At 43.3% G+C, this 13,788-nt stretch overlaps 1 protein-coding gene across 5 annotated transcripts in view; it reads right to left on the minus strand.

Annotated features, from left to right (window-relative positions):
• The window catches only part of STRN3 (striatin 3), a 134,435-nt gene that overhangs the window by 16,271 nt on the left and 104,376 nt on the right, over nucleotides 1-13,788 (minus strand). For all 5 annotated transcript variants that reach the window (XM_077464804.1, XM_077464806.1, XM_077464803.1 and 2 more), the window contains 3 exons: nucleotides 9,650-9,697; nucleotides 9,442-9,563; nucleotides 4,158-4,325 (listed from right to left, as the gene is read on the minus strand). In XM_077464804.1, the coding sequence (XP_077320930.1) occupies nucleotides 4,158-4,325; nucleotides 9,442-9,563; nucleotides 9,650-9,697 (338 nt within the window). The remainder of the gene's footprint in view (nucleotides 1-4,157; nucleotides 4,326-9,441; nucleotides 9,564-9,649; nucleotides 9,698-13,788) is intronic.

Genomic DNA, 13,788 nt, shown 5'->3' on the forward strand with positions numbered 1-13,788 from the left:
AGATGGTACGCCTGCCAATTTTGTACCCCTGGGATGTAAATGGCCAACAGGGCCGGTACGTGTCGCTCTGCCAACCGAAGTATGTGAGCGACCTCCCGAGCAGTAGATGAGCTTCTTGTTCCTCCTTGGCGATTCATGTACGCCACAGCCGTGGGGTTGTCTGACTGTATTCTGATCGGACGCCCTTGAAGACTCATCGACCACATGTGGAGGCACAGCATGATCGCTCTCAATTTGAGCAGATTGATCGGCAACTTGGGATTCCTCCGACTGACCAGAGGCGCTGAGCAGACTGAATCCCCATCACTCCACCCCAGCCAGACAGACTGGCGTCCGTAGTGATCACCGTCCGTGTCAGAGGAAGGAACGATTTCCCAGACTGAATCGCCGGGGGACCTCAACCACCAGATCAGGGAGTACCTGACTGGTTGACTCACCTGGATCTGTCGATCCAGGGACAACTGAGATTTGTCCCACTTCATCAAAAACTCCTTCTGCAGGACTCTGGTGAGGAATTGGGCATAAGGTACCGCCTCGAAGGAGGCCACCATGAGCCCCAGTATTCGCATGCAAAAGCAGAGCAAAGACCACTTGCGGCTCATCAGTAGATTGACCGCCGATCTGAGATTCCTCAATTTGTCTGAGGGGAGAAAAACCCCTTGCTTCCCTGGAGTCCAACAGTAACCCCAGGTACTCCAGACACTGACTTCTTTAGGTTCAACAGCCACCCAAATTCTTGCAGTATCTGCAAGGTGATCGCCACATTCTCCTCTAATTCTGAGGTGGAAGAAGCTCTCAGGAGGAGATAGTCTAGGTGAGCCACAATCGCGATCCCGTGTTGTCTCAGCAACGCCAATACTGGAGCCAGTACTTTGGTAAAGACACGGGGGGCTGATGCCAAGCCAAAAGGAAGAGCCACAAACTGGTAGTGGGCTTCCCCGACTGCCAAACGCAGAAATTTTTGATGCCGAAGGAGGTGCAGGTAAGCATCCTGAATGTCCAAGGACGCCAGGAAGTCCCCTTGATGGAGTGCAGCGACTACTGAGCTAACTGATTCCATTCTGAACCTCTGCACTTTTACAAAGTGATTGAGGGCCTTCAAGTCCAAGATTGGACGTACCCTTTCCTTCTTGGGAACCACAAACAGATTTGACTAGAACCCCTGGAAGCGTTCCGATTCCAGAACTGGTACAATCACCCCCAGATCCAGCAAGCCCCTCACCGCCCCTAACAGGGCCTCCCGGCAAACTGGGGACACGGTTATGCTCGAGGGGGAAGGATCTGTTTAGCGGCCAAGAGAGAAACTATCAGGTAGTCTGTGGAAATCAGATCGCAGACCCATAGGTCAGATAACCGGGAGGTTCATCGGGCAGAAAACTCCCGAAGACGACCCCCTCCCACCCGAAAAGTGGGTGGGGGCAAACCTTCATGCGGTAGCACTTTTGTTTGCAGGCTTGCGGTTCCAGGGAAGCTTCTTACCATCTGTGGGCGTCCTGTCGGGCTGGGGGCGTTTTGCCGAAGCACCGGGCGGATGAAAAAGCCGATTGTGAGGGGAAAAAGAGGGCCATTGCCTGCGGTGTGGCTCCTTAGCCTTCCTGGCCTGTGGGAGTAGTATACTCTTACCACCCGTGGCATTCTTAATAATGTCATCCAACGAGGCTCCAAAGAGCTGGTCGCCAAGGAAGGGAAGATCCGTCAGGGCTTTCTTGGATGCCTGGTCAGCAGACCAGCATTTCAGCCAAATGAGGCCTTGGATAACAGGGGGAGAATATCCAGGGCCGCGTCAACGTACTTAAGGCCATGCACTAGTTGGTCTGCTAGTTCCACGCAGAAAGGGGAGGCGTTCTGCTCTCCCAATTCGCGGTGCAAAAGTTTTGCCCACTCAGTCAGTGCAGATGCCAGTACAGGTCGCACGGCTGACCCCACAACCGTAAACAAGGAACGAGCCACTACTTCAGCCTTCCTGTCCGTGGGATCCTTGAATGCAGGAGATCATCCGGGATCGTGGTTACTTTATTTAACCTAGATACTGGGGGGTCCATGACCGGAGGAGCCGACCACTTTTTGAGAAGGCTTTCCTCAAAAGGGTAACGCACTGCCAAATTTTTGGGGACCGAAAAGGTCCGTTGCGGGCGACCCCATTCCCTGAAGATGAATTTGTCAAATACGGGAACACCTTAGGTGAACGTGCTGGCTTGCGGGACCCAAAAGGGACCGGTACATCAGCAGAGGAATCCACTGGCTCCTGAATCTTCAGGGTAACATGCACAGCTGTGATAAGTGCCCTAATACTGTGATCCAGACAGCAGTAGCCCGATCATATGTATACCCCGGAGCACTGAAGCTCACCGACCACCTCTGGAGCTGAGGCATGTCGTGGCCTGCCGAGCCTTAGCTGCGGCCTGCTCACGCTTGATGGCCGGACCGGGGAGACTACAAGGATATCATTAACCAGCCTGTCACCCAGCCGGCAGTTTATGAAAGATACTGAGATCTTCTATCGTGCGCAAAAAGCAGCAAACCTGCAGCAAAAACCATGGACCGAGGGGGCCTGCAGGGTTCCTAGGTCATTCTCCTTACTAGGCAAAATAATAACTGAAGCTGCTGGGAGCAGTGAGGAGGGTTGATAGCACAGGGTCCGCCCACCAGGGGCGGGATTAAAGTTCTGTGTATTGTGTAACAATTATGCCTAGTTCTCCTAATGGCAGGCTATACAACCCATTTAGTTACAGAGAGGAGCTGTGTCGGTCGGTGAATATAAGAGAAAGATAAATTTTGGTCTCATCACTCCAAATGTCTTTGTGCCAGAAGGTTTGAGGCTGGTCTCTGTGCTGTTTGGCGTATTATGAGGATACTTTGTGGCATTTGCATAGTAATGCCTTTCTTCTGGCGACTCGATCATCTTTCTTCTGCCTCCTTATTGTGTATCTTGAAACAGCCACACCACATGTTTTCAGAGAGTCCTTTATTTCACCTGAAGTTATTTGTGGGGTTTTCTTTGTATCCCAAACAAACAACTTTCTTAGCAGTTGTGGCTGAAATTTTAGTTGGTCTACCTGACTGTGGTTTGGTTTCAACAGAACCCCTCATTTGCCACTCAATTAGAGCTTGAACACTGCCGATTTGCATTCACAATTCATTGGATATCTTTTTATATCCCTTTCCTGTTTTATACAGTTCAACTACCTTTTCCTGCAGATCCTTTGACAATTCTTTTGCTTTCCCCATGACTCAGAATCCCGAAATGCCAGTGCAGCACTGTATTAAAGATATGTCAGGAGTCCAGAAACTCACTGACCTTTTATACACACAATTACAAGCAAACAGATCACAGGTGAAGATTGTTACTTTTAATAGGAATTCAAACCCTGTGTGTCAACTTGTGTGCACGTTATCATGCCAAAATCACTAGGGTGTGTAAACTTTTGATCAGGGTCATTTCTGTTGCCATTATGATTTAAGAGTAAACAGCGGATTTGATACAATTTGGCTTCAGCCAAATACTAACCACGAGTGAAAGAAAAGTTTTTGTATTATCAATATTCTCTGAAAAATGGCCAAGAAATCAAATTCTGCCAGGGTGTGTAAACTTATGAGCGCAACTGTACATCTGCATGGATGGAGGGGTTAGAAGCCCTGTCAGATTATTGTGGTTTGTGTCCTTGCTGTGGAGATGCACATTCTGTTTGTCCTGGTGAACACCATCACTGAAACTAGAATTAAAGTGAAAACAAACATTTTGAGTCCTCAGACGGTGAACAGAAAGGAAACCATGGAGAAATGTGCATTTTTTCGCAGAGATGTAATGAATATACATGTTTTTATTTTCTGAAATATTAACATCGTAAGCTCGCAGGAGCAGGGCCCTCTTAACCCTATTGTATTGAATTGTATTGTTGCTGTATTGTTTGCCTTTATATTATAAAGCGTTGCACAAACTGTTGGTGCTACCTAAATCCTGCATAATATAATTTGAAGCAATTAGAAGGGTCACCAATTCATGCTTCAATATACTAATAACTTCCTCTTGTGATAAGAGGATCAATCATTGCATATTGCTTGCACAAAGGGTTAAAACAAGGAAGTGTATAAACAAATGAGATACAATGATTAAAATGCCTGTGCAATGAATAGAAGCAGGTTATTGGACTTCTTACCTTTGTTACCATTATATGTGCCAACACATGGTTTGCTTTCTGGTGGGTTCCATAACCGGACAGTTCCATCAGCAGAGCAGGATAGCAGACTGTCTTTAACTCCACTGTGAGCAAGTCCCCACACTGCATCTGTATGTCCAGCCAATGTGCCAGCAAGAACACTAGGATCTGGAGAAGGAGCAACATTTTATTTATTTTTATTAGATTTTAGCAATTGTAGAGACAGTTTTCTAAAATAAAAACAAAAGACTTATGAATAAAATAAAATATCTATACAGTATTCTACTAGCCTCTGAGTAAGATTCGGGACAAACAGCCTGAAGAACCATACCAAATACAAAACTCTGCAAAGTCTGTTTGGGATTATCTGTGGAGGACCCCGCTAAAGGGTGGGAAGCTGTACCAAAAGCAAAGAGGCTCCTGCAGCAGATTGCATGTAACCACTCATGTGGCGGTTACCTGTGAACGATTGGCCCTGAATGCAGATTGCTTTCCTGCCCACAGCGAATCTTCTGTAGCAAACGGCCCCATTTGTAAAAGTCAACGGAAAAGCCTCAAACTTGGATTAACCACTTGTCCCCAGGTCTTTTTCTCCCTAAATCCCTTCTAGTCCCAGAATGGTTTCAGTCTCATCCCACACATCGAAGTTTTAGTAAACCCTAATGCAATATTCATATTTTTTGCACAGATAAAGCTTTGTTTAGTAGCAAATTGGATTTTTTTTTATTAACACACTAGAAAAACAAAAAACGAAAAGAAAAGAAAAAGGGAGGAAAGCAGCAGAGACATCCCCCTATAAATTCTCTCCCACTTCATGCTAGCTTCAGTTTTACAGCAAGAGGAAGATCATATGAACAAAAGGGGAGGGGGCCTGTGGACTGTATTGTACCTGGGACGGCCAGTCTTTGTGCCTGAAGTTGACTTAGGGATTCCCACAAAACTGTCTTTAAGACCCACACTGACACGAATGCCAACAGACACTCGAGAGTGAGGAAGCCCCCTCATTGTAAGGAGGACTTTTGAGTAGGCTTGGAGGGTTTCGGGGTCCTAGGCTTGCAACAAAAGGATGGACCCACTTTTGACTTTGAGGAGGATGCCCAGGTGGAATGAAAGGATCCCTTTCAATGGAAAACGATATTAGCCTTAGGCCATTTTTTGTGCACCAGTAACTTCGTAGATAAATTTATCAAATGATTCCCCAAACGGGCTTTCTCCATTGAAAGCCATGTGTAAAAAACACCTTTTGAAAGCAGGTTCAGCCAATCAAGCCTTTAATCACAAAACTGTGCATATGCACAGAGAGTAGTGTCATTCTGGAGACCAAACAAAATACATTCTCTAGGGCAGTGATCATCAACCCTGTCCTCAGGGCCCAATAAAACGCCAGGTTTGCAAGATAACTGAAATACACCACAGGTGATATCATTTGATGCTCAGTGATTGCAGTATTCTAGTCTGCATCTTCCCAAGGTAATACATAAAACCTGGCCTGTTAGTGGCCCGAGGACAGGGTTGATGACCACTGTTCACGGACATCAACACAAAACAGCAGCACAGAGGGCACGATTTGCAAATGCCTAACTAGAACAGGGTCCTCAAAGACAGGATCATGTTTATAAGCCCAGTATGGTTAACGACTGTTTGAAAAATAGACCTAGCCGCGATGGCTGGTTATAAGACAGAACTAGGGAGAGCAAAAAAGTTGCCTTCAGTAGGGTTTCTAAGCATCAACAGAATCCTTAAAGGAGGGAACATCGAGATGCTTTTTGAGAACAAAAAAATGGGGGGGAGGGAAGAGTCAAGTGGCCTGAAGTTCCAGCATGCTGATTGACTACCACGATCCCTGAACTGAGAGGTTCTCCAGAATAACTCCTTAGCTCAACAGGCTGGTATCTTTCTGGCCTTTAGTATCTGTATGGAAATTCACACTTCAGAACCCCTCTGGTTTTCCACCTAGCGGAGTCTGAACACAGTGCAAAAGACTATTCTGAGGGGTCACCCTATCCAGGAGCTGTAGTTAACCCCAACATCTAGGGTGTCGCAGGAACCCTGATAGAAGAATCATCCTGGCAGAAGTGAGAAAGAAAAATCTCCAGGAAGAAGGTACGCTTTTTTTCTAAGGACACTAGCAAAAAACAGGCCAGTTGAGAATGGGCAAGGTTTTAGAATAGGATGACCCAGCAGCTTTCTTTTATGCCAGTATCCAATCACCAGAATGCAGCTGCATACAAGGTATAACTCCATGCTAAAGACTTCGGTGTATGAGGAAAAACAATGCGCTTTTCTCAATTTTTTCTTGAAAACAATACTATAATACCCCAAAATATTTTCCACAAAATATAATCAAAGTCTGCTGAATAAAATGATATCATAGAGGATGTAAATGTACTGCAATGGAAAAGCTCAGAGAATGTATGCAATTTACTTTAGATCTTTATTCCCCTTTAAGCGCTACAGTGCAAAGCTTGTGGGATAAAAAACAAAACAAAATGATTTGTGTAAGTTGTTAGCTCAACATTAAGATAATAAATTTAGTTGACAAGGGTTCAAATTAGCACAATGGCAACTTAAAGTAGTTTGCGCCTGATAGAAATGTGAATGGCATGGTCTCATTTGATGCATGTGCGGTAAGTGCAAATTTCATTGACATCATCCTATAACAATGTTGTGACATGGGGCTTAAATTTGGGGAGGAGGGAATATTTTGTTTTATATCCCCCCCCCCTTTTTTTTTTTACACACTTTTTCCATAGGGTCAGATCTAGTGAGCAGACACCAGAGTTGCCGATTCCCGTGCAGTTTTTAAAGCAGTATTGGGAAGAATAGCTATAGTCCCAGCCGTTTTAAAATGGCACTGCAAATTCAAGACATTAAGGGAGTTGAAAATATTCATAAAATAAATTGTGTAAATATTCACTTGATCCAATCAAACCTGTAAACCATAATTCGCAGGGCTGGATAACGGAGGTGAATATTCACATTATGTATTGCATGAAAATTCTCAACTCTTTAGTAAAGTCTACTAGATCAACAAAATGTAACTGCTATTGCAAGCGACTTGCCATCCAAGCCAAATTTCTGTACAGACATCTGAGAAAAGCAATTAGCCAATTAAATCAAAGAAGAAATTCAACTTCAGGGGATGTGTTGAACAGCGTACAGAGCTCTTCCAGGTTGCCATTTTGCAAAAGAAGCCATATTTAAAAAATGTTGGTAGTTTGGAAATTCTTGAAATTAAAGTATGTATAGTCAAAACTTTTTTTTAGCTTTGGATAGATTAGGGAGAGTTAAACCCCCCCGCCAGTATATTGTTTACTGAGTGTGCCCCAGTGGGAAGATTTTTTTTGATCACTTCCTGCCCCAGAGACAAGGCAGGAAGTTAGTGGAAAATCCCTGACAGTTGTGCCCATTGGAAAAAAAAAATCCCCTTCTTGCTCTGGGGACATTGCTGAAATGTTGAATTTCTTATTTTCATAGTGACATTGGTCATCGGTTTGCATACCAAAATAAAAAAAACGTAAATGGGTGATTTGCATGCAACGCATCAGTCGTCCTCCAAAAATAGTCCCAATAGAGAGGATTCAAGATGAATATTCCATCCATTTTAACAAATTTTTCGGGCATGAGCAATGTGTGCAAAAACTGCACAAACTGCTCTGTGACCAAAAGGGACTTACCCCTGAGGATCTACTAGACTCTTCACTTCCTAAATCACAATGAAGTTAGCCCCCAGTCTATCATGGTATATTTTATAAATGCCCAGGCCTGAAAGACACCTGTCTCCATAAAGAGGGCCTATCATCATTCCATACTATTGCATAGTGGGCTTGTAAGCCCTCTTGTGATAGCAACATAGTTAAAGAAAAAAAGTGTTAAATTATATGAAAATAACGACTTAATAAAAAATAAAAATAAAACACCCTGTAAACTTTACAAGGCAAACAAGCCACACAAGCCATGCACCATTTTATTGGTTGAATTAGATGGACTTGCGTCTTATTTCAACCAGACTAACCATATAACTTGTATGTAAACAAAGCCGAAACATGCACACGTGTGAGATATTGCGGACACAGTCAAAGTAAGAGCAATAGTTTTAAGGCCATAATTCATGGAGGAGAACTGATAATCTGTAAGGCTTTTAAAAGGACTTCATCAAGAATTTGTGAATTTGCAGTTTCACAGGTGCACGCAGTTTTAAGGCTTGATAGGGTTGGTATCTACTTATATGACTCAACCCATCTCTGTTATAGTGTACTCCAAAAACTAGTATAATGATTATTTGCGCCACAATTAATCTTAGTATATTTTCTGAAAATATGCTGATAAATAGCTGTACAAGTACAGTGAGACATGGCAACTGAGACGCTTGAATATTGGGAAAAGTGGTGTAAGGGGGAACCTATCATTTATCCTCCACCCCTGCTACCTTCTTTCCTTACCCCCCATTTAACCATTTTCACCATCTTCCTCATCCCTTTCCCATTTGGCCCTGGGTTATTTCCACATATTTTTAAAAACAGGGGACCTATTGGTACCCCAGCTGACAAGCAGCAAAAACACGATTATTTGTTCATTTATTCCCCCAAGTTTAGTTGCTAGATAATAATTTTAGGCTCATTTATGTAATCAAACAGATACTGATGGATGCGTTTGATTAGAAAGAAATAAAAAGAAAACGGACACTATTTTATTCTTTAGGGTCACTGCTTTCAATAAATATACAATTGGAGGTTTTAAGTAATTTCTAGCAAAAAACACAGACATAAAAAATGTGTGCAAAAATTTTAGAAAACTTCCCTAGAAGGCTAGTGGTTAAAACAGGCCCAATGAATATGTTGCCACCATTTTGCAATAGTCCATGTATGGGACAACAATAGTGGAATATTTTTAAATATTTTGGCGAGTTTCATTTTAATTTAGTATATATTAGATTGGCAGTACCTAATGTATACTCATTATAATAATGTGTATATTATATCAAATCAAATGTCTGAAAGATGCGGTGAAAATTAATGTTAAACTTTCTAATAATTTTAGTCATAGGCATTTTTGATCTGATTAATGCAATAAAAGTAGTTTTTTTTCTTGTGTTATTTGGCTTCAAAACAGTAACATGTGCATCAACATATTAGGCAAGTGCTACCTTTATAACCACAGCACTGTTGTCAGAAGGGTGATTCTGGCATGTTAGGATGTTGTTAAAGGTAAGTTGAGGATGGCTAGGGGTGGATAAGAGGAGCTTAGCATAAAAAGTTCAGGTAAGAAATGTAATGTCACCTACCATATGTGTCATACGGATCTACATTGGGACTTGGCATTTTCCACCACTGTATTGTAGCATCCAATCCACCGCTGTAACAGTGCTCACCATTAGAACTGATTACAAGAGACAAAACTGGACCACTGTAGAAGAGAATGAACTGTGTATAAACACTGGTGGTTTATCTGAAAATGGATGCTGTACTAACAGTCAATAAAAGGCAACTTACATGTGAGCCCTAAATGTATAGATTGGTTCCACATCAAGAGAGGCACTCCTAAAGAAATAAAAACAGCGTTATACTAAACACATACCTACCACGTTGTAGTAAAAAATAAGTACACCCAAGTATAAATTTAAATTTGCTGAAAAAAAAAAATCCTAGCCGCCCTCCCCAATACAATAAGTTGTATCACCCCTTAGCCTCCTTCACGGACTGTAGCCCCGGCCAAACATGCAGCCTGTGCATTTACAACTTAGACTTTGGGCAGAGTTGTATCCTTGTGATGTCATTGCGAAAGCAAAACCGCACACACACATCCATACTCAGATTCAATTACAAGGTTAACATCTTGGCGCTGGGTTACAACAAAGGCAATATTTGAGTGCATTATGTTTTTACAGTATATGTAAAACCCTCACCTTGTAAAACAACCCATTCCATTTAAAATAGAATTGAAAAGGCAAAACATTTGTGTATAGATAAAAAAAAAAAAAAATTTTTTTTGACCACTTCAATACAGGGCACTATCGCCCCCTTCCTTCTCAGCCCAATTTTCAGCTTTCATCGCTCTAGCGCTTTCAGTGACAATTGCGCGGTCATGCTACACTGTACCCAAATGAAATTTTTATCATTTTGTTCGCACAAATAGAGCTTTATTTTGGTGTTATTTATTCACGACTCGATTTTTTATTTTTTGCGATCTAAGCGCAAAAAAAGCGGAAATTTGGAAAAAAAAACAATATTTTCTTTTTTCCATTTTAAAAGAAATCCAATAAAATCTAATTTTGTCATAAATTTAAGCCAAAATGTATTCTGCTACATGCTTTTGGTAAAAAAAAAATTCCGTTAAGTGTATAATAATTGGTTTGTGTGATCACGGACATATGTACGCAAATGATCATGTACATATGTGTGCAGATAATCATTGGGACATGTAATTTTAGTGGAAAATATGTGGGGGACATGTTTTTATTATTATTAGGGACATGTGTTTTTATCATTTGGGGACATGTATGTTTTGGGGACATGTGTGTGTGGTGTGTTTACACTAGACTGATGATCAGTGAGTAAAAAGCTGTAAAAAACAGCTCATACTCACTGATCATCAGCCGGCTGCAGCGTTCTGCTCTCCTCAGTGATGACTTCCGTGTGAGGAGAGGAGAGCTGATTGCCTAGCAACCGGCTGTTTGTTTACATCAAATGACGGCCGTGATTGGACACGGCCATCATGTGATCAGGAGGGCCAATCACAGAGCCCTCCTGCCGATCTGAGATGTGCCGTGTCTGGGTGACACGAGCACATCGGGATCGCGCCGCTGCGCGGGCACGCGCGCCATCCTGCTCCTTCTGAAGGACGTTCCTGAACGTCCTATCAGAAGTAGACGGCTCCCACCCGGCCGTATATATGCATTGGCCGGGTGGGAAGTGGTTAAATAAGTGGTCACAAACCCTCTGTTCTCAGCTGCATAAGAGCTGGTAGGAGAAGAGGTGCTGTTTGTCTCCCATGAATAGCTGCACTTTGGTGGCATGTCAGGACAAGTCTGATCATTGGCGGTGAGCAGGCTTAGTTCCCAGCATAGCTAGAAAACTAACTAAACCATGCTCTCCTGCCTAGTGTGGTCAGTTTTAATAGGAAAGCAGAGGGACTGGCAGGAACACCAGAGATTTCACACAAAGGGAAAAGTATGACAATCAACCATGCCCCGTTCACAGTCCCTTAAATCTAATTTCTTCCCCATTCAGTTTGAACTTCAGCAAGTCATTTTTAGCCAAGTCTAGACACCTAAATGCATGGAGTTGCTGCCCTGGTATTGGCTGATTAGCAAACTGTGTTACCATGCAATTGAACAGGTGTACCTAAAAGTGGCCGGAGAGTGTATATTTTAGTTATCCCGTAGACTTGGACGGACTGCTATTTTGCTGCAAGAGCTACTGATTGTATTGCGGGTTGATTGAAGTACTTTGAACATCTTGTACTTTAGCCACTTAAGGACCGCCGTATTGCCATTCTACGTCATCAGAATGGCACAGGCAGGCACAAGCACGTAGATGTACGTGCCTGCCTTCCAGCGGGTGGGGGGTCCGATCGGACCCCCTCCCGCTGGCTACGGCGGTCCGTTTCCCTCCGGGAGCGATCCGTGATGAGGGGATGGCCGTTGGTTTCTGGCCACCCCCTCTCGATCGCTCCTGGCCAATGACTAACTTCCTCCCACTGTGTATTGTTTACACAGGAAGGAGGAAGTGATGTCATTCTCCTCCGGGCGGTCTTTTTGACCGGACTACGAGGAGAAGACACAAAGTAAGTGCACCAAAACACTACACTGACACATAGGTACACGTAGGTACACAAACCCCCCCCCCCCCCCAGTCACAGTGTCACTGATTGCATTGATCATTTCTTTACTGATCAATGCATTCAGTGTCAGTTGTAAAAGTAAAAACTGTCAGGGCAGTTAGTGTTAGGTCCAGGGTAGCCCCCTATCACCCCCCAATAAAGATTTAACCCCCTGATTGCCCCTAGAGTTAACCCTTTCACCCCCTTTTGCCAGTGTCACTAAGCGATCATTTTTCTGATCGCTGCATGTGTCGCTAGGTAGCTAGTTATTTTTTTTAGGTTCACCGCCAGGTTTTTATATCACTAGGTACCCCGATATACTACCCAATAATGGTTTTAACATCCTGATTGCCCCTAGTTAACCCTTTCACCCCCTTTTGCCAGTGTCACTAAGCGATCATTTTTCTGATCGCTGCATCAGTGTCGCTACAGTCGCTAGGTAGCTAGTTATTTTTAGGTTCACTGCCAGGTTTTTATAGTGCTAGGTACCCCGATATACTACCCAATAATGGTTTTAACCCCCTGATTGCCCCTAGTTAACCTTTTCACCAGCGATCACAGTACAAGTGTCACTGGTGACGCTGGTTAGCCAGTTAGTTATTTAGGTTGCCCGTCAGGTTTTTATATAGCGCCAGGGACCCCCATATACTACCTAATAAAAATTTGAACCCCCTAATTGCCCCCAGTTAACCATTTCACCACTGATCACCGTATAAGTGTTACGGGTGACTCTGGTTAATTTGCTTTTTATAGCATCAGGGCACCCACCATTTATTACCCAATAAAGGTTTAACCCCCTGATCACCCGGCGGGTGATATCAATTAGGTTTTAGGGTCAGGGTCTGCGTCGCCCCAGGCAGCGCTAGGTTAGTGCCAGTACCGCTAACACCCACACACAAAGCATACACCTCCCGTAGTGGTATAGAATCTGAACAGATCAATATCTGATCTGATCTATACTAGCACCCCCAGCAGTTTAGGGTTCCAAAAAAACGCATTGTTAGCGGGATCAGCCCAGATACCTGCTAGCACCTGCGTTTTGCCCCTCTGCCCAGCCCACCCAAGTGCAGTATCGATCACTGTCACTTACAAAACACTAAACACATAACTGCAGCGATCGCAGAGTCAGGCCTGATCCCTGCGATCGCTAACAGTTTTTTTGGTAGCATTTTATATTTAAATCCGGAAGGCAGTGCTTGGTTTTCGGGGTCCCGTACGTGGCTAGGCTCCCAAAAAGTCCCCCACATGTGGTATCCCCGTACTCGGGAGAAGCAGCAAAATTTATTTTGGGGTGTAATTTGACTTCTGCCCATAGCATGTGTGAGCAATATATCATTTAGTGACAACTTTGTGCAAAAAAAAAAAAAGTTTGTAGTATTCCCGCAACTTTTGGCAAAATATAAAATATTCCATGGACTCAACATGCCTCTCAGTAAATAGCTTGGGGTGTTGACTTTCCAAAATGGGGTCATTTTGGGGGGTTTTGTGCTATTTTAGCATTTTATGGCCTTCGAAACTGTGATAGGTAGTGAGGAGTTAAATCAAAAATTTGCACCCTTAGAAATCCTGAAGGTGGTGATTGGTTTTCGGGGTGCCGTGCGCGACTAGACTCCCAAAAAGTCCCACACATGTGGTATCCCCATACTCGGGAGAAGTAGCTGAATATATTTTGGGGTGCAATTCCACATATAACCATGGCATGTGTGAGCAATATATCATTTAGTGACAACTTTTTGTAAACTTTTTTTTTTTTTGTCATTATTCAATCCCTTAGGACAAAAAAAATAAATATTCAATGGGCTCAACATAC

The sequence above is a fragment of the Lithobates pipiens genome, unplaced genomic scaffold (assembly GCF_037356315.1).
Source record: "Lithobates pipiens isolate NorthernLeopardFrog02 unplaced genomic scaffold, aLitPip1_a1.2 Scaffold_30, whole genome shotgun sequence".
In the NCBI taxonomy this organism is placed as follows: domain Eukaryota; kingdom Metazoa; phylum Chordata; class Amphibia; order Anura; family Ranidae; genus Lithobates; species Lithobates pipiens.